This window comes from Hemicordylus capensis, chromosome 1 (assembly GCF_027244095.1).
Source record: "Hemicordylus capensis ecotype Gifberg chromosome 1, rHemCap1.1.pri, whole genome shotgun sequence".
Lineage (NCBI taxonomy): Eukaryota > Metazoa > Chordata > Lepidosauria > Squamata > Cordylidae > Hemicordylus > Hemicordylus capensis.
The window spans coordinates 134,470,531-134,497,689 of record NC_069657.1 but is presented as its reverse complement, the minus strand read 5'-3'; the positions used below and the strand labels follow the sequence as shown (position 1 = coordinate 134,497,689).

At 40.8% G+C, this 27,159-nt stretch overlaps 1 protein-coding gene across 3 annotated transcripts in view; it reads left to right on the top strand.

The window, feature by feature from the left end:
• LOC128344778 (malignant fibrous histiocytoma-amplified sequence 1 homolog) overlaps positions 1-22,405 on the top strand; it is a 34,170-nt gene extending 11,765 nt beyond the window's left edge. For 2 of the 3 annotated variants that reach the window (XM_053295651.1, XM_053295642.1), the window contains exons 4-11: positions 2,081-2,270; positions 7,720-7,910; positions 13,259-13,740; positions 14,942-15,099; positions 17,162-17,321; positions 19,893-19,963; positions 20,431-20,531; positions 22,243-22,405. In XM_053295651.1, the coding sequence (XP_053151626.1) occupies positions 2,081-2,270; positions 7,720-7,910; positions 13,259-13,740; positions 14,942-15,099; positions 17,162-17,321; positions 19,893-19,963; positions 20,431-20,531; positions 22,243-22,293 (1,404 nt within the window). In that variant the 3' untranslated portion in view covers positions 22,294-22,405. Of the gene's footprint in view, positions 1-2,080; positions 2,271-7,719; positions 7,911-13,258; positions 13,741-14,941; positions 15,100-17,161; positions 17,322-19,892; positions 19,964-20,430; positions 20,532-22,242 lie in introns of those variants that run through there. The other variant, XR_008316041.1, reaches the window with a different exon arrangement.
• The last annotated feature ends 4,754 nt before the right edge of the window (positions 22,406-27,159 follow it).

Here is a 27,159-nt window from a genome sequence, read left to right as displayed (position 1 = left end):
AAAGTGTTCTGAGCAGACATAATGTTCTAGCTGCTGCCCAGAACTTCAGACACTACAACACATGGACAAAAATATCTGTATATATGTGTGTCATATATGTAAGGGCTACAAAAGTTTGGATTAACTAATTAATCAAAATAATCTGATTGTCCTAAAACGTGTATCACTGATCTTACATAAGAAGAAAAGAGCCTTGCTGGATCAGGCCTAAGGCCTATTGAGTCCAGCATCCTGTTTCCCATAGTGGCCCACCAGATGCATCCGGGAAGTCCACAAGCAGCATGATGACCCCTCTCCTACTGTTAAGAATATGAATATGACAAATATTTATATACCGCTTTTCAACAAAGGGTTTCCAAAGTGGTTTACATAGATATAAATAGATTTTAAAAATGGCTTTCTGTCCCCAAAGGGTGCTCACAATCTAAAAAAGAAAAATAAGATAGACACCAGCAACAGCCACTGGAGGGATGCTGTGCTGGGGATGGATAGAGCCAATTGCTCTCCCCGTGGTAAATAGAATCACCACTTATTAAAAGTGCCTCTTTGCTCAATTAGAAGGGGTTACACCCCTGCAGCTGGAATTTGGAGGCATCCTGCATCTGAACCTGGAGGGTAAGCTATAACCAAGACTAGCCATTGTTAGATTAGATCTCCATGAATTTGTCTCAGCTTCATTTAAAGCCACCAGCGCCGGCTTAAACTGGTGGTCAATAACTGGTGGCCCCTCAGCCAAATCTGACTCCATGAATGGTGCTATCTGGACCCATATTTCCAACAGATATAGATGGGGATCCTTGGTTTATCAGGAGTACATATGAAAAGGATTTTGGGACTGCAATCTAACACAAGCCATACATAAGTCAACAGATTGCTGCAGCAGCAAAAATGGCTAATGCCATTTTAGGCAATAATACTAGAACCACAGGTTTCAAATCACAAACAATAATTCCACTTCATTCCGTGCTTTTCTGGAGTGCTGCATCCTGTTCTGGCAACCACCCTTTGAAAGGGATGTAGACCAGTTGGAATGGGTTCAGAGAAGGGCAATGAAGATGGTCAGGGCTTGGGAAAACAAGTCCTATGGGGAAGATTTGAAGAAACTGAGTATGTTTAGCCTGGAGAAGAGAAGACTGAGAAGGGCGTGATAGCACAATTCAAATACCAGAAGGGTTGTCTCATAGAAGAGGGCAAACACTTGTTCTCTGTTGCCCCAGAAAGCAGAACTAGATCTAAGCTACAGAAGATGTTGGTTGAACATTATAAGTTACTTCTTAACAGTGATGTTAAGAAGTTTGACAGTGGAACCAATGACTAAGGCAGGAGGAGGGGTGGACTCTCCCTTGCTGGAGGTCTTCAAGCAGAGGCTGGTCAGTCAAGGGCTTGGGTGTTCTGGCTGATGGATTTCCTATATCAGGTGGGGTTGTACATAGATGGCTGACAAGACTTTCCCAGTTCTGTGATTCTGTGAGAACTCCAGAGCCAAAAGAAGGGTGTGTATGGATGAACACCATCTGTGGCAGATGTGGTACTTGGTAGCAGCAGGTTATTTGGGTGTGTATCATGTGGCCTGCCAGGCCCACTCCCTGCTCAAAGCGGGCCTCTGGCAAACTTATTGCCAGTCCATTGAGCAGTGCAATTCTATGCATATTTACTCAGAAGTAGGTCACGTGGTGTTCAATGGCATTTATTCCCTGGTAAATGTCCATAGGATTGCAGCCTTCTATCTGGCTTGAGTGAGAAGCTCCATCCCCAACGGCAGTTGCATCTGATGCTGCGTAGTAGTTGCTCAGTTCCTGGGGTGGGGGTTTCTTCCCCCAGGCTTGCCACAGGTCCCCCAAAGCAGCAGCAGCAGCTGTGTCAGGGACACCAGGGACCTGAGGAAAGCCTTTAACCTTGTATGTCCCCAGACAGTCTTTTAGCTGCTCTCAATTGTGACTTTGAATTAAATTGAATAATCTGTTTGGTCAACTGCTTTGAATATGGTATCACAGAAAATCAGGAGAAATCTGTTAAATTGTTTGCATCTGTTGCTTGCTTAACTTTTTGGAGCCTTAGCGCCTCTGTGTCCCTGCTCCAGATTTTAGATCTTGTTTCTGTCAACTGCATGAATTACAATGACATTAAAACCCTCGAAGGCACAATACTGGAGCATGTCAAGAATGAAGAAGTATTCCCAAATGTCATCCAAGTGCTTCCCACGGTCTATAAACAAGTAGAAGCTGCAATTGTGGATATTGTGCAAAAAAATGAAGAGACAGCAGAGCATGGCAAGTAAACATGACTGATTACCACTTTGTAGCTTCCCTCACCACATCCTGCGCTGGCTTTTAATGCAAGATCTTAACCTTGTAATATGGTGAAGTAATAAGTTACAGAACAGAGCGTTTCTGAATACATGCAGAGGGGGCATTTCAAAACCTTATAATAACCACAGTAGCACATAAACACCTAAGATTAAAGGTGGTAGGGCTTCCAAAATACAGAAGGTGATTTCAGCTTTGGCTTGTGTACTCTGGACATATTGATCTACTTCTACCTCAACTCATGACCTTCAGTTTACTGCTATGCCTTCTCTACAATACTGTCTTCCTTCCACAACCTCAGTTGCTCTTCCTTCCAGAATGGTCAGTTTTCACGCCTTAAGCTGCTCCTCACCTATGATACCCTTGTGGTCTTCCCTCAAACATGGCACGCTTGCTCTTCAATACACAGTACTCAACAGGGGTGTATATGTACACTACAAACCTATGTGAAGGTCTGTGCTAGTTTAACTTACATGATCCTCCCCACCACATCCCAAGATTCCCAAACATTGTCATTTAGTGAGGGTGTTGAGAATTTCCCCTAGTGATCTCCCCAGAACTAGAGCTCGCACAGTTTCCTGGGAAAGGAAATATTAAATTAAAGTCTACAATGTAGATATGTCCTGGGCTATTTCTGCACTCTTTGGCCATTTGGACAGCCAAACTGCCAGCTGTTGCCACAGCTTCTGTCTACAAAATGCAAAGGTAGCATAAATACATAAATTATCTTTTTTTTCCAAATTCAGTTTTATTAATTTTAACAATAAGAATATTCATTCATTACAAACAAAATAAACAAAAATGAACTTCCCGCATATCTCTCTTCGTGAAACATCAACTATAAAATTTACCCTTGCTATAATAGTAATTCAAAACATAAATTTAGACCCTTACAAACACCATTAATCTACCCAACCTGCATTTTTTCTTCTTCTAAATTTCAAAACCTGCTGTAAGATCCATAGTTGGAAAATAGGTTTTTAGATACAACAAAAATGGTTTCCAATCTTCTTTGAAACATTCTAAATTTTGGTCTCTTATCAGTGTTGTAAGTTTTGCCATCTCCGCATATTCCAAAATTTTTATCAGCCAATCTTCTTTTGAAGGCAGTTCATTACTCTTCCATTTCTGTGCATATATTATTCTAGCCGCCGTGGAAGCATACATGAAGAATGTTAAATTATTTGTAGAAATTACTCCTTGTGTTATTCCAAGCAGGAAGGATTCTGGTTTCTTAGGAAATGTCATCTTAATATTTTCTTTAGCTCATTATATATCATATCCCAGTAGGCCTTAGCCTTCCCACAGGTCCACCACATATGAAAAAAAGTGCCTTCAGAATGTCTACACTTCCAACATTTGTTTGAAACATTTTTATACATCAATGTCAATTTTTTTGGTGTCAAATACGATCTATACATCATTTTATAATAATTTTCTTTTAAAGCATAACATGCAGTAAATTTTAAATCAGTTTTCCATAACTTTTCCCAGGCTGCCATTTCTATATAACACCCCACATCTTGAGCCCACTTTATCATGGTCGTTTTAACCACTTCCTCTCTTGTCTCCTCCAGAAGTAACAGTTTATACATTTTAGAAACTAATTTTTCATCATTTTGACATAATTCCTTCTCAAAACTTGAAATCTGATCCTCAAATCCAACTATAAAGTCTTTCTTATATATCTCATTTAATTGATGATACTGAAACCAATCTCTGACAAAATTTTGTATTTCAGTTAAACTTTTTAACTTACAATCCTTTTCCTGAAAATGTAACAAATCCCTATAGGTGCCCCAACACATTTGCATATTTACTTCTTTACGTGATACAGCTTCAATCGGAGATATCCATAACGGAGTTTTAGGTTCCAACCATTTTTTATATTTTAACCACACCCTCATTAAACTCCTTCTCACATAATGGTTCAAAAAGTCTTTATGTATTTTACTTTTTTCATACCACAGATATGCATGCCTTCCAAACCTTCTATCAAATCCTTCCAAATCCAGAATTCTAGGGTTTCTTAATGTTATCCATTCTTTTAGCCATGTTAAACAAACAGCATCAAAATACAACCTTAAGTCTGGCAGGGTAAGACCACCTCTTTCCTTTGCATCTGTTAAATTCTTAAAATTAATTCTTGGTCTTTTCCCCTGCCAAACAAACTTAGTTATGTCCTTCTGCCATTGCTTAAAACAAGTTAAAGTGTTGATTATAGGAATAGTCTGAAAGAGAAATAACATTTTAGGCAAAACATTCATTTTCACCACTGAAATTCTTCCCATTAAAGACAAATTCATTTTGGACCATCTTTGTAGATCAATTTTCACTGTATTCCATATTTTAACATAATTGTTTGTGAACAACAAAGAATTGTTATTTGATAACCAGACCTCCAAGAATTTAATTTTCTTCTCCACTTTCAACTCACTTATTTCAGAAAATCTGTCCTTGGATTTCTGATCCATATTTTTAGTCAAAACCTTATTTTGGTCTTATTTATATAAAATCCAGCCAACTGGCCAAATTGTTGTATTTTATCCAAAAGTATTTCGATCTTGTCCATTGGATTTTCTAAAAACAACACAACATCATCTGCAAAGGCTCTCAACTTGTAGTCTTGTTTCCCAATTTTGGGACCATGTAGTTTATCATCTTCTCTGATACTTCTACAAAGCACTTCTAGAACCAGTATAAAAAGCAGTGGGGAAAGTGGACATCCTTGTCTAGTCACTTTTTGTATTTCACAATTGTCTGATAGTTCCCCATTTACAATAATCTTAGCCTATTGCTCCGAATAAATTGTCATAATTGCCCTAATAAAATTGTTTCCAGCAGCCATTACCTCTAATATTCTCCACATAAATTGCCACGAAACATTATCAAAAGCTTTTTCTGCATCTAGAAAGATCATCGCCATCTGTTTATCATTATGTTTTTCATAATACTCCAATACATTCAAGACTGTTCTCACATTATCTCTCAGTTGTCTCTTTGGCAAGAATCCAGCTTGATCTTCATGAATAAAATGCCTTAATATAACCTTCATTCTTCTTGCCAAAATGGCAGCAAAAAATTTGTAATCATTATTTAAAAGTGAGATTGGTTTATACTTTTTGACTAACGTTAGGTCTTGATCTGGTTTTGGGATTACTGCAATATTTGCATACTTCCATGAGTCCGGCATAATCCCTTTTTGTAAAATATCATTCATAGTCCATTGAAAAGGTTGTAAAATTTGATCTTTGAATAACTTATAATACAAAGCTGACAGTCCATCAGGCCCTGGGGCCTTGTTGGGCTTACTTTGATTTATTGCTTCTGTTATTTCCATGATTGTTATTGGAGCATTCATAATTTCTATTTGTTCCTTAGAAAGTTTTGGAATATTTTTGGTCCTAAGAAACTGCTCAATTTTTTTATCTTCAACTATTTTACCTTTATATAATTCTGAATAGTATTTTAAAAATTCCGCTCTTATTTCCTTTCCATCATAAGAGAGCCCATTTTTTGTAAGTATTTTGGATATGTAATTTTTTCTTCTTCTCAGATCTGATTTTCCAAGCCAACAGCTTGCCTGGCTTATTTGCGAACTTGAATGTCCTTTGCTTAACATACTTCAAATTCCGTTCAAGTTCATTTGCTACTAACATAGAGAGTTGTTGTAACATTTTGATAGCTTGAATGACTGTCTTCTTATCTTTAGCCCATAATAATTCCCTTTCCTTTTTGGAGATCTGCATCAATAATGTCTCTTTTTTCAATCCTCTTTGCTTTTTAAAATATACATTTTGCTGTATGAAAAAACCTCTCATAACCGCTTTACTTGCATCCCAGACAATTTTATTCTCCATTCCTTGGTTTAAATTCAATTCAAAATAATCTTTTAACTTTTTAGCTTTCTCCACAACGTCTGTTTTTTTCAAGAGGTATTCATTCAATCTCCAATGAAATGAAGTCGTTCCTTTCTTCTTCCATGTAAAATAAACTGGGTTGTGATCTGAAAAGGTCCTAGGTAAAATGTCCATTCTTTTCATACATGGTGTAATAGCTTTAGATGTCCAAACCATATCTATCCTTGAATGTGATTGATATCTTTCAGAGAAATAAGTATATTCTTTTGCATTGGAATTTTAAATTCTCCACAAATCATAAAGATCCATGTGATCTACTAAATCAAAGAATACTTTGGGAAGTTTACCTTGTAAGTTCCTATCCTATATATCGGATTTTCTGTCAAAAGATGTAGAAACAACACCATTAAAATCTCCCAATATAATCAAATTGACATTTGATAACTCCACCATCTTTTATCCAAATAGTTATAAAATTCAACTTTCTTTTCATTAGGGGCATAAATTCCAATTATCACCGTTTTAATTCTGGAAATTAGAATTTCCAGTGCTAATAACCTGCCTTCTTCATCTTTAAAGATCAATTTGGGTTCAAATTGTTGTTTGACATAAAATACTCCCCCCCCCTTTTTTTTTTCTTATCTGAGGAAACAAATTCTTGCCCTAAAGCCTTATTAACCAGATATTTTCTATCTTGCTTTCTAATATGCGTCTCCTGTAAGCACACAATGTCCAAATTTTGTTTCTTAAGAAACTGAATAAATACATAAATTATCAATGGTCATGCAGTTTTGAGACAGAAATATATAGCACCGTCTTAAGAGATTAAGATTATAAGATAAATTACACCTCAAAATACAAGAATAGGCTCAAACATTGGAAAGTAACCCTTGTAATGGAGAGACCATCTCCATCTCAGGCTCCTATGGTAAAGTTAGGTATGATGTATGCTTCTGAACTCTCTCCACTATCCGCCCCCACTTATATTTAGACATTCAGACACTGATGCTTGATTGGGAAGATACTCCACTGCCCTTAGAGATCGAAAATCTCTGCTGCTGCAAGATTGCTGTGAATAGGTTATCTTGATTAATGAAGTTCATATTTTAATTATTGAGAATATTTCCTTGTCTCACAATCCCACATCTGTGATTGGGTGTCCAAAATAGTTTTTTTTAATGCTGGAGGAGCAAGTTTAGAATGTGATAAATATTCACCTCATTTAGGGTTCATTGTCTGATTCTTGTCTAATTTTAAAGCATTTAAGTAACTTGCACCCTGATCCTAAATATGCTTGCTTAGAAGGAAATTTCAATGGCTCTTCTTAGAATGTATAAGAACAGCCCTGCCAGATCAGGCCCAAAGCCCATCTAGTCCAGCATCCTGTCTCGCGCAGTGGCCCACCAGATGCCCCTGGAAGCCACAGGCAGTAGCTGAGAGCATACCCTCTCTCCTGCCATCACTCCCATGCAACTGCAAATGTATGCTTAGGATTGCAGCCTATATCAGATTTGTTGCAGTAATTTCCAAGAAGTCCTCTTCTGATCCTCTAGGTATGATCGATCTCAGTCTCTTACATACTGAGCTTTCCCTCCAAGATCATCTCAGCCATTTGGATAGAGAACTTCTACAGGACATCCTGAGATACCTCCACCGAGTTGGACTAATCGTGTGGTATGAAGAAATCAAGCCGCTGGAAGGCATAGTATTTTTACGTCCAGCCATTCTGATCACCACATTCAAAGTGAGTATTGGTTGTCATTCTTCAGTCTGCATATTTTAGAGATCATAGCTTCTACACAGGAGGACATTTGGGAGGATTTAGTAATGATCACGACATGAAGCAGGGAGTACTATATTTGTCAGAAAAAAACAGTGGTACACCATCTGGTAACCACCAGGTTGGACTACTGCAAAGTGCTCTATGTGGGGCTGCCTTTGTATGTAGTTTGGAAACTTCAGTTAGTCCAAAATGTGGCCGCCAGACTGGTCTCTGGGGGATCCTGGAAAGATCACATTAAGCCTGTTCTTATACAGTTGCACTGGCTGCCAATAAGTTTCTGGACAAAGTACAAAGAGCTGGTTATTGCCTTTTAAAGCCCTGAATGGCTTAGGTCTGGGATACTTGAGAGAGTGTCTTTCTCTAAAAGAATCTCACTGCTCATTGAGATAATCAGGAGGGGTCTGTCTGCAGGTGTCACTGGTTCATCTGTTGGCAACCTGGCATCGAGCATTCTCAGTTGTCGCTCCTAAGTTGTTGAATGCACTCCCCGTGGATATGAGGATTATCTTCCTTGGAGGCCTTCAGGAGAGCCTTAAAGACCCATCTTTCTAGCCTGGCTTTTAATGATGTCTAGCTCTTGTTTTTAATTTTAATTCTGGTTTAAATGTATTTTGTTTTTAAATGTTTTATTATGTGTGTTTGATTTTAATGTAAACCACCCTGAGCCACTTAAGGAAGGGGGATATATAAATCAAATGAATGAATAAATTTCCACATTAACTGATTTAAAAGCTGTTAGCTTCTAAGCCTCAGTCTTTTGGAGGAAAGTCTGCACATATTTAAGCTTTGTTCATTAGTTGTTATCCTATTTCTATACCACCTGATGTGCAACCCTAGGCAGTGCACATACGTTAAAATACAAGTATAAAACTGGATAAGATGATTAAAATTATTCTGTGATATAAAAACAATTAAAATTAATTAAAAGTCTGAGAAGACAGGTGCATCTTAAGGGTCTTTTAAAAAAGAGCCAGAGATGGAGAAACCCTGATTTTAATGGGGAGTGCATTCCAGAGCCCTGGGGCAGTCACAGAATAGGCTCGGTCCTGAGTAGCCATCAATTGAGCCATTGGTCACCATAACTGGACCTCCCCAAATGATCTTACTAGGCTGGAGGGTTCATGACAAAGGAGGCACTCTCTTAAATATGATGCACCCAAGCCATTAAGGGCTTTATAGGTAATAACAAGCACTTTGTACTTTGCTAAGAAACATATTGGCAGCCAGTGCAGTTCTTTTAAGATTGGTGTTATATGGTGTCTTTGGGTTATCCTGGAAATGGGCCTGGCTGCTACATTCTGCACCAGTCTTAGTTTCTAGACTACATACAGTGCCACACAGAGTGCATTACAGTAAAGCCTAGAAGTTACCAGCATATGTATTAGAGATGTGCACGGAATCAGTTTGGTGCTGGTTTTCTGGAGTGCAAAACTGGTTTGGTGGCAGTGGGGGGTTGCACTGGCCATTTGTGTGGCAACGCTGAATGGGGCTGCAAGGAGGAACGCTGCAGCCCTACACCCATGTCTTTTAGGAGAGTGCTGTCAGGGGAAGAGCGGTGGGGCAGGGATGGACAGGTGGAGGCACACACACACACACCCTCCTGGGAGTGCACGGAACTGGTTCTGTACACAGCCCTAATACGTATCACTGTTTTAAGATCATTTTCCTACAGAAATGGGTGTAGTTGACATATCAGCTGAAGCTGATAAAAAGTGTGCCTGGCTGTTGCCTCAACCTGAGAAACCAGAGAGAGTTTTGGATCCAGGAGCACTCCCAAGCTATCTACTTGTTCTTTCTGGGGGAGTGTAACTCCATCCAAAAGAGACAGATCTAAACCATATCTCGAGTTCTGACCCCCGCACAGTTAGTCTCTCTCTTCATGTGCCTTAGAGATTGGGAGGTTGATGGCCAGCAGGAGCCATAGATCGCATCCCTAGAATCGTGGGTGATATTTTCTGGGTCCATATCTAGTCATTATTTCAGGCCATCCATCCATCCCTCCCACTTCTTCCCTCTTGATCTTTTCCCTGCTAGCTTTCCTTCTAGCGTTAGTTGTGGTATTTGATATTTTACCACTCTGAGGATATGTCCATAATACTCCAGTTTACATCTCTTGATTGTCTGTATTATTTGTTTGTGTTTTTGCTTTCCAAAGTACTTATTAATTTGTTCTGCTGATCCATTTAATCTTGAGTATTCTGAGAGAACACGTCTCAAAGGCCTCCATTTTTTAAGTACTTCTTTTTTGATGGTCCAGATTTTACATCCATACAGTAGAAGAGACCAGATGTAGCATTTAATTATTCTGATTCTGACTTGCAAATCTAGTTTACTCTCACAGAAGAAGATCTTCATTTGGTTATATTTTGTTCTTGCTTGTCCTATGCTGCTTCAGATTTATTTTGTTTGGTCGTTATCATGATAAACGTTTCCCCCTAAATAACAGTAATTTCCTACTTGATCTAGATTTTTGTTATTGCATTGTATTTTGAGGGAAATTCTTATTTTACTTATGCATATTGTTTGAGACTTTTTTTGCATTTATTTTAAGGCCCATTTCTTTGCTTTTTGCTGCTATTTCTGTGACTAGGTTTTTGTAGATCTTCCTAGGAAGCAGCTCTTTTAGCAATTTGTGTTAGTGAAAAGATTGGCTCCCTTGTGCCTACCTCATATATGAATCCAAATTGTATTTTGCTAATAATTTTTTTTCGTATATTCTATTATGTATTTTAAGAAGGATCTTGCTTATGTGGTTCTAGAGGCTGAGCGTTCTGTGTTCTGAAGGTTTGTGAGTGTTTGGTCCCTTGGGAATGGGTACTGTTATTGATCTGTTGAAATCTTCTGGAGCTCTACCATTTCAATAGATGTTGTTGAAAATTGTAATTCTTTTATTCCTTCATTGCCTATGTTTTTAATTATTTCTATTGGTATTCTGTGTTGTCCAGTGGATTTGCCTTCTTTGATATTATTTATAGCATGTCTTACTTCCTCTTCTAGTATTTCTGGCCCTTCTGCCACAGGTGCTATATTTCCATTGATTCTTTCATCTTCATAAAGGATTCTGATATATTCCTCCCATTCACTCTTTATTCCTTCCAGGTTGTAATGCTTCCATCACTTTTCTTCGGGCATTCCATTCCGTATGTTTGTTTCCTTGTCATTTCCTTGATTCTCTTGTTCAGTTCTCTGGCATTATGATGCTTTTGCACCCGTTTAATCTCTTCACACTTCTCCTTCATCCATTTTTCCTTTAGAGACTTGATTTCTTTCTGAATCAATCAGTAAAGTACCTCCATCTTATTTGGATTTAATTTCAGATTGTTATCCCTCATCCAGCCCACTGCTGCCTCCATGCAGGCATTTAGGGAAGTTATGCCATTACCTGATGAAAGGTTGATATGGAGAAATAGATTTGGATGTCATCGGCATATTGATAACACCCTGCACCAGATCTCCTATGATCCCTTCCAGCGGTTTCATGTAGATGTTAAAAATTAAAAGATCAGAAATCAGTTTGTGTCTTGGCTCAATCTTCTGGTGATAATAGAGCAGGCCTTTTTCATTATTTTATTTTATTTTATTTTATTTTATTTTATTTTATTTTTATACCGCCCTTCCAAAATGGCTCAGGGTAGTTAATTGTATATAACGTCTTGGCACTTTTTTCAGTGTTGAACTCTAGGATGAATGATAGAGCTCTACCTCAATGGCAGAACATCTGCTTTGCATGCAGCAAGTCACTGGTTCAATTTCTGGCATCTCCAGGTATGACAGGAAAAGATCCCTGTCCAAAACCTTGGAGAGCTGCTGCCAGTCAGTGTAGACACTATTCATCTAGATGGCCTCATGGTACCAAGGAGGTTCATATGTTCAAATGACTTTTGATGAAGCAATTGCTTCAAACAGCAGATGCAAGAGGGGGTCTCATTTACTTGCTTCCAACCTTCATCTCTATGCATCGGTCACTACCAAAAAGAAAACAGTAGGTTATTTTGAGTTTTGTTTAAAGTTATTTGCTTTCCTATTGTCCCAACATCCAAGTGTCACCAGCCCTTCTTGATGAAATATTTTTCACGTTCTCCAAACCCCAACACATGTTTTTACCTACTATTGAGCTAGCTCACTACTGTCCATTTTGACCAGCAGTGAGAGCCATGTGCGGTTCTGCAGACTCTCAGATGCAAGATTCTGCACTCTGCTGCCTGTGATTCTTCAGCTGGAATCAAGTTATATTATACCCACAATGAATGTTCCCCTTATCTATCAATGCAATGTTATTTTATTTATTTTATTTTATTTTATTTATATACCGCCTGACTCCAAAGGCTCTAGGCGGTTTACAAAAATAAAGACAAAACAGAATAAAACCACCTATTAAACAACAGTTTAATAGCTAAACTATTTTAAACAACTAAAAGTCAAAACATTCAAAGAGTACTGCAATTAAAAATTTAAAACATTCAGAGATTGTTAAGACTGGCAAAAAAAGTGTGTCTTAAGGGCTGTTTTAAAAGCTGGTAAAGATGTTAAGCCACAAATTACTTTCTGTTTTTATTTTGTTGTAATCCACCCAGAGACGTATGTTTTGGGCAGTATAAAAATATGCTAAATATTTTTAATAATAATAATAATAATAATAATAATAATAATAATAATAATAATAATTATTATTATTATTATTATTATTATTATTATTATTATTATTATTATTAAAAATACTATTTCAGCACTCCTGAACCCTTGCATTCCAAAGATGTGGGTATGATTCAGATCACCACACCACATCCTCTGCTAATTCTCATTGAAGGCTATGGAGATTGCATTGCTCAGCTTCCTGAACTGAGCAGAGGGGGACCTCAAGTGTGTGTGTGTGTCGGGGGACGGGACTTATCTTGCTTGGGATCTTTATGCCTCCTGGTTGTGTTCTAATACCATATGAGCCTGTGTGGTATTGCTGTCTGGATTATGCCTCTGTTCTTTCTGAAACAGGCTGTAATTGACTGTTTAAAGGTAGCAGGGAATGGATTTTTCTTTTATTTGGAACAATGGTTTGTGAGATCACTAGATTATAGACCTCAAATGGCTTTGGGCTCTATAATTTAGTGACTTCATGAAGTCATCCTGCTACTTCACCAGCAATCCCATGGTACTGGTACCAACCTACCTCTCCCTCCCTCTCATATCAGCTGCTGAGATGAAGCAGTTCCCCTTTTTTGAACACCATTTGTGTCGTTGCCTTATCCTGCCTTTTATAGGTGTATGTACCGCTGCATTGTTAAGCCTTTTCCTTAATGCTTCCGCCTTTCCAGACACTTATCCGGTATGGCCTGATACAGCAGCTGGAGAGCATCGCTGTGGACATATTGATAGGAGAGCATGCCACCATCCGAGACCGGACCAACTGGGTATGGACATTTAAGTCCAAGGCCATGCTGTGCCAGAAGGCCATGAGAGCTTTGCTCAAGCATCAGCTGTATCTGGATGGCCTGAAGGATGTGTTTGAGGAAATGGTGGGCAGCAGATCCCAGAAGGGAAAACTCTTCAGTCTTTTGGAGCATTTTGAGATCTGCCTGGAGGTCAGAAACACAGGAGGACTAAATCCAAAAGCCAGAGTATTTATGCCTGGGCAGCCCTGGGAAATGGTGCAAGGCTGTGAGGAGGTTCACTACTTGTTTCCCACTTATCTCAACCAGAGTGAGGAGGTTTTAGCAACATGGGGCGGAGATCAAGCAGAGGACCTTCATGTCCGGGTGTATTTCTCCCCTGAGATCCCAGAAGGCTTCTTCCAAAGGTAATGGGGCATAGCCAGAGGGTATATGATACACCTACCTTATTGAAGCTCAGCAGGGCTAACCTGGTCAGTGTCTGGATATGTGACCTTCTGGGAACCCTTTGCACACTGCCTTCTGATCATTGATGGAGGAAGGGTGAGTTGTAAATGTAAATAAAGTAGAGCCTGCTTACAGTGTGGAGGCCATGCAATATGGCCAATATCTGCAGTTGCAATCCTCCTTTAAAATGAGGCTGCAATCGCAGAAATGGCTGAGCCACACAGTACCTACAGGCCCATGGGAACCCTGAAAATGTGCCCTCATATTCTACACATGTAGTGGCTGTTGTGTGTAGTTACCAGTCCTGGGTATATATGCTGAGGAACTGGAGTGTGTGAATGTGTGTGTGTGTGTGTACATGCGCATACAAAAGAGTTGATAGCTTTGAGATATGCATGCTTCTGTGTTTTGGATGGGAGAGATTTGCACTGAGCAGAGTGCTTGAAACACAGGCTGGATGATGGCTGACCCCGCTTGGTCAGCAGGACAGAATGGCAAGTCTCCAACAATCTAGCACTGAAGAAGTCCAACACTGAGCATGCAGAGGAGGGCAAGGCTAGATCTAAATGTTAGGAAACCTCTGGATTAAAATCTGCTCAATCCCATGCTGAGTAGAGTGGACAGAGAGAATTTTTTCTCCCTCTCTCACAACACTAGAACCAGGAGTCTGAAACTGAAGATCGGGAAATTTAGGATCAACAAAAGAAAGTACTTTTTCACAGCACGTAGTTAATCTATGGAATTATCTGCCACAGGATGTGGTGATGGCCACTAGCTTGGATGGCTTTAAAAGGGGCTTAGACAAATTCATGGAGGACAGGTCTATTAATGGCTACTAGTCTGCTGGCTATAGGCCACCTCCAGCCTCAGAGGTAAGATGCCTGTAAATACCAGTTGCAGGGGAGCAACAGCAGTAGAGACGGCATGCCTTCAACTCTTGCGTGTAGGCTTCTCAGAGGCATCTGGTGGGCCACTGTGTGAAGCAGGATGCTGGATTTAGATAGGCTTTGGGCTTGACCTGGCAGGGCTGGTCTTATGCTAGATTGGTTAGGTTTTGTCAGGAGATGCATGTAATCTCAAGCAGCAATTATGACACTGGAAAATGATATGCAGTAGCAGAAAGGGAGCTGAAGGTACTGGCTGATATTTTTCTCTTTCCAGGCTAATGGTAAAAGCTTGCTCCTTCTTCTCAACTCACTGGGCTGCAAAAGTGGCATGCCTGCTGATATGTAGTGGCAAACCTTTACTGATCAAAGCAAACAACCAGAAAGGATATAGCTATATTGAACTCAGGTGCAGAGAACCAGTGGAAAGCGCAGGTATAGCTGAAGAACCAACATACTATGTTGAGCAGGATAAATTGTTTACTTTTTTGTGTTTCTTTCATTATTATGTGTGGTGGTGAATTCTGCACCTTCCATTTGCTCGGGGGAAAATGGGCTACATATATTGGAATTCTAGTACAGCCTCAAGCAATTAAGCATTTGGAGAAATTGGCAAAGATGTGTGAAAATGCTACAGGTGATGTAGGTTTCACCTGGAACTGTTCCATCACAATGGGAATATCTCCACCATCAACTTATATTGCTTTTATACCAGCATATCTGTCAAGGCAAAGGTGCTGATACTCTTGTCGGACAGATTTGTTGCTCTTTCCCCCCTACTCCAAATAGCCTCCCCCCAAAAAACTACCCCCCCACACACCGCCAGAATTCCCTCCAATTAGTCCCCCCACTCCCCCCGACAGGAATTAGTTTTTCAGGTTTCCCTGAGGAGAGTGAATGACTACTAGATACACTAATCTAACAGCCAGTCCCACCTCAGGGAACCCTGGAAAATTGATTCTGTACTGTTGATACACCGAATGGCATTTTTCTTGTGGGAATTATGTTTTTGTAAACTTATACAAAGGATGAAGAACAAAGAAGTTCAACAGATTAACAGTCATAGCAGACTACATACTTAAGATTTAACATGTAGTAGTCTCATATGCTCCATATAATATAGGGGTGTGCATGGAACCAGTTTCCCCAGTTCGGATTGAACCCAAACAGAATTCGAGCTGCTCCGTGCGGCTCGCACGCAGGCTCAATCAAGCCAGGCCCTGGCCCAGTCTGGCCATCGAGCTGGTTTGCGAGCCGGCTCAAGGAGTATGCTTGTAAAGGGGGATCTGGCAAGAAAAGGGCTTTCAATAAAATAAATAGCGGGGTGGGGAGGTAGTCCACTCTTTACCTTTTTAAAAGGCGGTGGGATGGTGGATACGGCAGGGAAAGGCAGCAGCAACAGTGGAGTAAGCGGCTGCTCCCCCCACCCCCCGCCAGCCTCCCAAATGACAGTCTGGGCCAGCTGCGACCCAGTTTGGGCTTCAGAGGCCACTTACATCACCATGAAAACCACATGATGACATAAATGGCCTCTGCACACATGTGTGCACAGAGGCCTGAAATGGGCCACAGCCTGCCTGGTCTCTCATTTGGGAAGCTGGGGGGGGGAGGGTTAGAGGAGTCTCCTCTGCCCCCCCCCCGCAACCTTTTAAAATGTAAAGGCTACCTTTTCCCTCCCCGCTGAATTTAGTTTCTGGAAAGCCCTTTACTTGCAAAGGGGAATCCTTGTCAGATTCCCCTTTACAAGTATACCCTTCGAGCTGTTACATGAGTGGGGTTTTCAAGCCAGGCTTGACTCAACTCGAACTCAGATGAGCTCTGCTCTACTCTTGCGACTGGTCTGGTTCAAGCGTGAGCCTTTGAGCCATGCCGGTTTGAACTTGAGCCTGGCTCGAGTAGAGTCAGCTCGCACACCCCTAATATAATGAGGAATTTAAAATTGATTGGAGAACATGAATCACATCCTAAATGACCCCTTTGGTTGCTAGAAAAAAGTCCTTTACTTTTTGGACCAAACCACACAAAAATGGAGAGTCCTTAAGGTAGAATTGTATTGAGATGAAGGTTCCATTTCCAACCATGGTGCTCAGTTATTCAAGTGTGTGCGCTTTATAATTATATTAAGGTCAGTTAAAATGTATTGGGTGTCAGTGTTCCCTCTAAGGCGTGTGCACATGCCTGTGCTCACAGGTTTTGTTTCGTTTTATGTCCGCGCAATTAATTTTAGATCCCGCTCAGGTTGAATCGGCAAGGCCCCATTCTGAATTCAGGTGTGCACACACTGCCTTGATACTCCTGCCCAAAACAAAACTCATTTCGCACACAGATGAAAAAATCAGAGAGAATACAGTTGGGTGTGAGCAATTATTTTTCTGTAGACTACGCCTTTTGTGCATGCAGCTTCTATCACTTGTGATGCATCTTCTCTCATTGCCCTTTAAATAATGGACTGGACATAAAACTTCAGCCAGTCCCTCTTCTCCATTATCTTTTAAAGGATTCCAGTTCTCATGGGACTTCATTATGACAATACTCTCTGTCAACAATAAACTCTCGGAGGAGTGGCCTGGGCTCCACCTTTGTGTAAAAGCACCTTGTCGGACTGCTAGATGTCCTGCAGAATTTGTTTGGCCAGATATGGATGACAAGAACACGGTGTATGTATCAAACTGTTTTGGAGCTTAACTTTTAGGATGTAGTTTCCAAGTCTTCCATAGCAAATTCAATAACCCCTTTCAGCACCAACTGTACAATTACAACAGCCCTTGCCCTGAAACTATGGATTGGACCCAAAGGCGCATGGCATGAGTGGAAAGACACTTCTGCTTGCACAAGATGTTTTTTGGGGGAGTATAGTGAGAAAGAGGGATCAGGATAGTTCTGTTGCTTGGATGGAATGCTGCTCATAAGCTTTTGGATCCAACTCTATGTATTGTTAAAATCCAAGGGGGCCAAATGAAACCCTCATGTTGGTCAAGAACTAGCTTGTTCTGAACCCACATTTCTTATCTTAAACAGGATATATTGGCATATAGTCAATTAAAGGCTCCCAGTTATTTCAGGGTGGGGGGCATTTTATTTATCTTTAGGTATCCGTTCCTCCGTATTACAGTAGAAACAGATTATGTGATCTGATGTTAACCATGCCAACTTTATCTCATTTCTCATGAGGTGTGTGTGTGTGTGATACTATTTTGATTCGTATCTTTCATTCATGGTGTAAATACGGCTTCACATCATTTCGGCCACCAAATCCTACTAAAGCTAGGGGATGTATTTGCATAAAAGGTAAATCCAGTGCATTATGTAATTTATGTACACCACCTTTTATCTTAGGCAATATATAAAATATGATAAATTATCATTTTATTTCTCCTTCCAAGGAGATTAGGTGGCATTCAGGTTCTATATGTTCACAACAACCCTGTGAGGTAAGTTAGGCTGAGGATGATTAAGTTTCATGACTGGCTGGGGAATCTGAATACAAGTCTCCCCAATCAAAGGCAAGCATTTAATAATAATACAACACAGGCATATGTATTTATGCCTAATACATATTCTGATGAGCTCCTGTCAAGTCTCAGGATCAGCAACTGCAAGGGCTAATGGGTCACTGAAGAAGCCCATTCATTGAAACACTTTGTCCAGATGCTGATTGCAGCAGCTGCAGTGTCAAAGGGGAACAGAGAGGCTCCCGCCCCCCTCCTGAAGCCTTGGCACACTCCATACCAGTGCACTAGATGAACAGTGGAGTCTTTAACTCCAGCTCCCAAAGGCCACTGCAACTTTGCTCTGGTGTGCAGCAGACAATGGGAGTGTGCAGCAGACAGTTGGGGTGGGAGGTGGGAAAAGTCTCTGGGTGACACGTTTCATTTGGCTTGCTGGTATGGAGTATGACAGGAGATAGAGATGTGCAAATCAATTCAAGACTAAATTCAAGTTTGAGTGATTTGAGCACCATTTTGAGTCCTGTTTTGTGTTTTTGCCTTGCTGATTGGTTTTCTGGCAGTGGCTTCCGATTGGCTTGAGATTTCCTTGCTGATTGGTTGGCTTGAGTGTTCAAATTAAGTGTTCTCATGGGCAACTGTGCCCCCATTGGCTGCAGGGGAGGGAGCAGAGATTTTCAAAAATGTATTTAAGAGGCTGCTTGGAGGGAGAGAGCCATTTGTGCCTCAGGAGAGAAGGATCAGAGAGAGACTGCAGCAGCAACACTGAGAGCAGAGACTGGTGGTGGTAGCCTGGGCCTGCCTGGCCTTGTGAGGGGAGGGGGAGAGAGCGACAGAGAGAGAGAGCACCTGCGGGTGCCTGACTGGTGCCCACCTGCCCTCCCACCAGCTATTGAGTCACAGTGTCTGCTTGACCCGGGAATCTGAATACAAGTTTCCCCAAAGGCAAGCATTTAATAATAATACAACACAGGCATATGTAATTGTGCCTCTGAGAGCAACACCTGGCAGACTCCAACCAAAGATGCTGTAAGCCCCCACCCAAAGACTCCAGATAGGTGAGCCTCCCCCACCACCTGCATTGGTCAGGTAACAGGTTAGAGTTCTGTAAATAGGGTCTAGTTTGGGGAAGGGATTAGGTGGATAGTGGCAGTACTGTAGGACAAGAGGAGTAGACTTGGGTTAGAGAGGTCACAATAATCACATGCCCTTTGCCTTCCCTTAGACTTGCCCAATTGTTGCTTGGTCCCCCTCAAACAAAGTGCCCTTCCACCCAACCCACTTTGGTGTCCCCAGGGAACAATGGGGTGATTAGAGTTCTCCATTGTTGGCTATGGTCAAATCACTCAAATTGAGTTGGGTTGATTCATCAAAACAGCTGGTAATGGCTGCTGTTTTGACAAATTGATTTGAGTATTTTGCAATTTGATTAGAGCTCAAATCGAAAAGCAAAATATGATTCGTACACATCTAACAGAGAGGAAAAAGTGCTTCCCTCCTCCCCTGGTGGTGGTGGTGCTTCTGCTGGCCCAGCAGTAAAAATAGTAAAGAAAGGGAAGAGAAACAGGGTGGAGAACTTCTCCCTACTGCCTTGGATATATTCTGCAAATGGTTAAAGGTTATTCTCAATGTTGAGGTGGGGTGGGGTGTAACTTAGATAATTTCTGAGCAAACTCTGAGTTCACACATCTCTGTTCTCCACAATTAAAAGTTCAGACTGCTTTTTTAAAGTCTTCAGTGGTTGCAAATCTGTTTAATGGTGCTTTTTTAACTGCTTCAAAGGACCAAAGAAGAAATGAAAACCTGTGGCATTTGTGCCCATCAGTTTAAAACTGAACTCCTGTTTCCAAAAGGTGAGGCTGGGGCTCTTTTACTCCATTGTACTGTAGACAGAAGGGGTGGAGAAGGGATACAGACACACACACACAGGACCTGAAAACACACTTCCACATGGAGATGGAATTTTTTGAGTAGACCGTGAGCTAGGACAAAAAAGCATTGCAATAGCAAGACATTTCTCAGGTGGTTTGGTGCCCCCACTTGTGTTTTTGTTTACAGAACAAAAACTGTAAATGGCATGCAGCTGTACTTTGGAAAAGTTCTCTATAGACTTGGACTAGATTGTAGAGCCACTTCTGTGTGGACAGTGTGTGCTAGAGCTAGGATTTTACCCATTGTCTGGATGAGAATTATCGAACACCATTACCTAGGCCTATCCGGAATAGCAATATAATATTTGATGAGTGGAAAGAAGGGGGTCCTCTGTGTGTGTGTGTGTGTGTGTGAAGTGACTCAAGAACTAACTGTTCTGTTCTGTTAGTCTCAAGAAAACCAGATACACCCCAGCCTCCTGCACACTATTTTGTCACCAGCTATGGAAATGCTACTTTTGGATCCAGCACAGTTCACGTGGAAACGCAGGTATTTTTAGGCACAGTTCTGATGGTTTTGCTTTAAACCAATTCCACTCCCAAACTAAGAATAATCAGTTTTGCAGGAGTCCCCTCAAACCTGTGCAGTAACCCAAAAAGGAGATTATAAGTATATACACTCACTCATCTACATCCTGTCTGTCAAGGTGGTCTGCATTCCAGGCACTGCCCAGATCCAGCCCTTCTTCATTAAGGTTACTGTGCTCCATTTTGACCACTATGCCAGTTACTGGTAGTATTTCCACTCAGTTGTCGTTTCACATGGATTTTTTCCACACCAGCCATCTCCAGAAAGTAGTTGTGGCTGTGGATGACTCTTCAAGCAACTAGAGGAACCCAGTCATGGCCCCAATACATAGAACTGGGTTGGTGCCAAGTCTGTGGGGGCCCCAGGCAAAGTGCCCTGTGGTGGGCCCTTTCTGCCCTGATGAGTCCCCTATGTGGGTGGTTGTGGCAGGCTTATTAAACAGCTGCACTCATCTCAGTATTGTGAGTGGGCCCTGGTAGGCTTGCCAGGCAGTAGCATTACTTGGGGTGGGGATTAACATGGCAGGTTCAGCCACACTGACACCAAGAGGAGCCCTGGGAAGGAAGGGGGTGGGGGAGAAGAGGGCCCAGTGGCACCAGGTATCAAAATTTGTCAGAGGGGGCTGTGTGTTGATGCCAGCCCTGTCCAATAAAATTAGTTGTACTTAAGTCTCATTGAAATAAATGAGGAAAACTAGTTGTAACTAATTAAGAGTCTCTCCCTTGTATTGAAGCAAGTCTGGATCAGGGCTGTTTCTTTAATTTTAGAACTGTTGTGTGGAACAGCTGATGACTTGCTCCTTGGCCTGGGACAAACCAGCCACCACTACTGTACATCAGGACATTTGAGGGAGAAAATATTGCAAGGCTGAACAAGACTTAAAGCACTTTATATGTAAAAAGAGTGATTGGGAAAGAGAAATGGTATCCTTTCACTATTCACCTACCTGTTTCAGAACTCTGCCCTGAAGTCTTCAAATGGTTGAGCTTACACTGAAAATCTAGGCGAAAAAACCAAAAAGAAACCATGCACACTGCTGAATGAGTTAAAACCAAACTAGAGAAAAACTGAAAAAGCACAGGCTGGACTGTAACCTAGGAACCTGTGTGATGATGTTGTAAATATTCATATATTGAGAAAACATTCATATCAGTAAAATGAACAAATATCAAATATCATACAAATACTGTTAAGAGACATTCATATACTGAAAGAACATTCACAAAAAACAATAACAAATTCTGTGAGCAGACATGCATGTACTAGAAAAACATTCATATGTAGGAGGACATTCTAGTGAATGTTTTCTCAATATATGAATGTCTGTGTATAGAACTTCTATGATATTTGCTATTGACATTTGTTTATTTTACTGTTGCAATACAGTACCCTTGTTCACAAGAGAGGTGGGACATGCACTTTGTCTATACAACATCATCAAACAGGTTCCTAGGTTACAGTCCAGCTTGTGCTTTTTCAGTTTTTCTCTAGTTTGGTTTCCCCTCATTCAGCCATGTGCATGGTTTCATTTTGGTTTTTTTGCCTTGTTGTGCATGTACCCGGTTTGTTTTTCTACACTGAAAATCTAGGCTGAATCATTATTCAGTATTTAGGTTTTAAACTTACTTTCTCCTGTTAACACAACTCTATACTCTTGCTTGTTCTATTGCAGAACATTCTGGACAAAGACAGCCGCAAGACAAATTGGTCAACATTTTCCTAAAGGAGTGTGTGATTTATTTGGAGTGTGCTGAATAGTTCAGACATTTTAATCTAAGATGTATTTTTGTCTTAATGGGGCTCCAATAAACAGGCTTCTCAGCCATTGTAGAAGATCATCACTTTATTTTTTACAGATACAAGTAGAGAATTTATATCAAGCAGCAGTTCAACAAGGTTCCAGCATAAATGAGACATATTTACAGAAGTTTCTCTTCAGGCAGAATGTGCGGATATACAAGTAAGAGGCCCCACATACAGAAAATCTTGAGCCCAGGTTAAAGTATCTAGGGGCAACTTTATTTTTTAAATCCCACCCTTCAAGAACCAGGGTCCTTCCAGGGCTGCTAACAATACACAACAGCATGCTGAAATATCCTATCACAATCAAAAGGCAACATAAAGCAAGAGACAAATCCACAAACCCAGCTAGAGTCAGGCAAGAGCTTTATGAAATAAGGCTTTTGCAGCCTGCATAAGAACTGGGAGGGGAAGAAGTTTTATGTACAGCCCCAGAGAGGAAGTTCTAGAGCTGCAGTGCTATCACCCAGGAAGCCTCGTCACCAAGTGAGCCTATGTTAAAAGCTGAACTAGAGAACAGGGCTTGAAAGCTCAAGTGCAAAGCCTAGACAGGCAGTCCTTCCAGACCAAGGCCATGTAGAGCTTGAGAAGTCAATCCCAGCTCTTTAAACTGGGCCCAGAAACAGGCAGCCAATGGAATTCAGTGTCACATGATCTGCCTGCCTCCCCTAATTACCCATGGGGCTGCGTTATGCATCAGGTAAAGTTTCTGAACAATCTTTAAGGGCAGCCCCACAACAAGCACATTACAATACTCCAGCCTGGATGTGTCTAGACCAAATCTGCCTTCTCCAGATAGAGATAGGGCTACAGCTAGTAAAACACACTTCTGCTTATCTACACCATCTGGACATGCAGTAATAGTGCCAGATTCAGGAGTGCTTCCAGACCCTTAGCAAACAGAAACAGGATTTTTTTCAGACAGCTGGTAATGTTTATCAGTAAGGATTCTAAATACCAAACATATAAAGGATTGATTCTTTCAGTTTCCTAGAGGCTCATAGTTGGGAGCAAGACTTTAAAGAATGTACACATAACATGGTACTAATAACCTGGCTTGTACACCTATTAACAAAACAGTATTTATGGGACAGGAAGATTGTGTAAGCAATTGAAATGAGTCCAGTCAAGTTCAGCAGGCTACATAGGTAGCCACAATTTCTATACATTGCAAAGAAACTACATCTTTGCTTGGGGAAAACCCCAAACCCCAACCTTCTTTGCTTGGGAAAACCCCAAGTTTCTCATTCTAAGGCCACACCCTGTTCCTTGATGCTCAGTTTTGGATGATCAGCTAACAAGCAGGCTGCAAAGAGCATTAGCTCTCACATGGTCTTTCTCCACATTCTTCCTCCTCTGCCTGCAGGAGAAAGATAAAGTTTCCACTTTCAGTTTTGAGTAAACTAAAGCTTCTCAATATCCAGACTCAGATTATGGTTTTATTCTAACTATGGTTAGTTAAACCACAAACTAAAGATGCAATCAGATCCTGGTTTGTTTGAACTAATCAGTTACAATAAAACCATAGCTTTACCAAGTTTTGCTGAAACAAGAAACTAATTCAAAAAAGTGGAGGCTTTCTAACTGTACAAAGGAGAAGGGAGGGTCACAGTCCAAGGTGGGTTGTGGCTCATTCATAAAGTAAACCACAGCTCAGATGATCATCTGAAGTGGGCCTTAAATGTAGCATCACTGCAGTTAACACAATGCCAATTTATATTTGAGAGCCAGCTTTCTATTTTCACAAGATGTTTGGAAGTCTACTAAAGCAAAGGTTATCAACTGTGTGCCAGAAAGGTTTTCTGTCTCCCTGTATTATTGCATCACTCTGTAAATAATGTAGAGGGGAAACAAACTTTAGGGCTGTTTTCAAAAATAACTTCTAGCCCATGTTGGCAAATAAGCTATTGTGTCACCACTGAGCGATGGAATATTTCCATCCAAGTTTTTTCCTCACCCTTTGAGCACAGTATATGCAACTGAATACTCTACTTCGGGCCAGCTAGATTCTTGGTGACTCTTAAATAGACAACCACCAAAGGAGCAAGGTTTACAAGCACAGTTCTGTATTATGTGCTCATTAGTGTTCTCCTTTGCAGCTTTTTCTTGCAGTTCACTTCCATTCTGGTGTAAAGGCAGAGGCACTCTTACCCTGGGGCCCTGGTCTATGGCCTCCTAAGTCCAGGGGGGCCTCCTGTGCTGCCCACACCCACCACTGCCCTGACTTATTTCCATAGCTGCCATATGCGTGGCCGGTGTGTGTGTGTGTGTGTAAGCTGAGCAGGCCTCAGTCTCCCCCGTGGTGGTGGTGGATGCAGTGGCTGTTGGGCCCATCCGCCTGGATCTTCAGTGCCTGCACAGCGGGAGTATCGAGCCATTGCAATTATGGCCTTAAAATTTTTTTTAAGGGGGGCGTTGCAGTGCAGGGCCTCTGAAGCCCTTCAGGGCCGGGTGCCAAAATTACCTAGGTGCACCCCTGCATAAAGGGAGTGGTTATGCTTGTATGCAAAGCTGATCCATAATCATACAATGTCAACCATAATTAGTGTTCACTTTTTTCCAACTTTCATTTTATAACTTAAGTATTGATAATGAAATTGAGATAAATACCATACCATTCCATTATCATGCATTGCAAATAATGGCTAGACATTCAGACTAAGTAAAATGGAATGGGATATGTCTCACTCCAAACATCAGTATTTTATTGCATGTGAATCAGGGTTGAATGTGAATCATGGGCAACAATCAAGATACTATAATGGGCAAGTTTAAAGCTTTGTTGCTTTTCAGTTTCAAGTGGATACAAGAGGCCCACAGTGTTAAGTGTTTGATTTGAAACAAGTTTTAAAATATGAAGACTGAGTTCCACATCAATGATAACCAATGTTACTTGGCCCTCTGATTCTTTAGCATTTTCTTCCAATGAGTGCAGATGAGTTTTACAAGCAAGTCCCAGGCACTACTCAGTGCCAGTCTCCTTTAGCTTCAGCAGCTGAACTAGATAATACAGGAGAACCTCATACACAGAAGTTCTGTATTTGCAGTTCCACATATTCACAGGTGTCTAATTGACACCTGGTCTCATTATCTGTGGATACGTATCCATGGTTCCTAGAAGGCCAGAAGTGACTGTGGAAGTCATTTCTAGCTGCCATTTTGTCCATGGGAGCCATTTTGTGGCATAGTTCAGCAAAAAAAAGTTTTTAATTTTGGGGACATTGCTTGATGCCAGGAGACCCATGTTTGTGGGGAATTTTTAGTCTAGGAACCCAACTTCTGCATTCCCATAAACTCAATGACTTATCCATGGTTTTGTTTTCCATGGAAATACATAGGAACGGAACCCCACGGATGAGGTGCACCTGTATACCTACAGACTATTCACTGCATGCAGCTATGGAAGCTTTCTAACTGTACCAAACACAAGCTGGATATAGTCTGCAGATATATTTCATCTTCTAGTAAAAACAGTTAGCATTTCCCTGAGCTTTAGACAAGGAAGGGGCAGAGGCTACCCAGATCTCATTTTGAAAGAAATGCCTTCAGCACAGTTTCTCTTCATTGCAACTTTCTAGACTTTATTTGCATACTGGAAAGATAATCTTTGGCTATTTTCATATCCTTTGATTGTTTCACATGGCAAGGATGGACAAGTTCAAGTACTGTCAGGGATTCTGGTTGCTTTAAATATTAGGCATTCTAAGTGAAAAGGAGTCTTTACAAGGCAACTGAGGCTTAAAAATCACAACCCACCCCACAGATGTGCACACATGCCCATCTGAATAATCAACACTATATACGCTCACTCGTACACACACAGACAGCATTTTTATTCAAATGCTTTTGCATCTAAGCCCTATTCAGACATTGCATTATGTGTACAGATGTCTACACACAAGAATATTGTATAAGAATGATACATAAGTTAATTTTAAGAGTGAATCTAAGTACAGGCCCCCTCTAATGCAGGATTCAGATAAAAAGTGCACTACTGTGCATGTGCTGAATATATGAACTATGTGTATACAGATCTGTAGATCCAGATTGTATGTGCATTGAACATAACACCTGAATAGGGCTTAGCAGGCATTCCTTGAAATGCATATTACATATAGCACAAAGATCATGGGGCCAACAATTTTTTTCTCCCCACAATATTTATACTCCATCCCTCCAGTACACTACTGCTTGGGGCAGCTCACAACAATGAAAGAGATACAATATACAATAAAAGTAATGAAGTTAAGCCTAACTGAGTAAACAAGTTAGAAGTCAGGTTAAAAAGCGGAGGCAAGGCGGCGGGCCAGCTAGAGGCACAGATGCTCTGTGCCCGGGCCCACTAGTATAATATAAAGCATCAGCAACTTTATTTTCTAAGCTAGCTTTATACAGGAAGGGGTGGGGACCCTTTTACTGTAGTGCTTCCAAATTAAGGAAATGAAGGCCTTAAAAATATATACTCTAGCTAAAGAAAAGGGCCCCAACATGATCCAAACATTCTGTGTCAGCTAGGGAAAGAGAACACAGTTATCCCCTGTGCAACATGTTTACATGACTCTTACTTAGGGGAATTAGATGTGCTTTAGCACATCTGATCATTGCAGCCTGCCCAGCCATAGGAACAGCTGCAGATTTATCATTTATTTAACGTATTTTTATACCACCCAAAACATGCGTCGCTGGGCCATTTACAACAAAATAAAAACAGAAAGTAAAACATTAGTTAAAATAAAAAGTTTAAAATATTACAACAATTTAAATTTTTTAAAACAAGAACCCCTGCTAA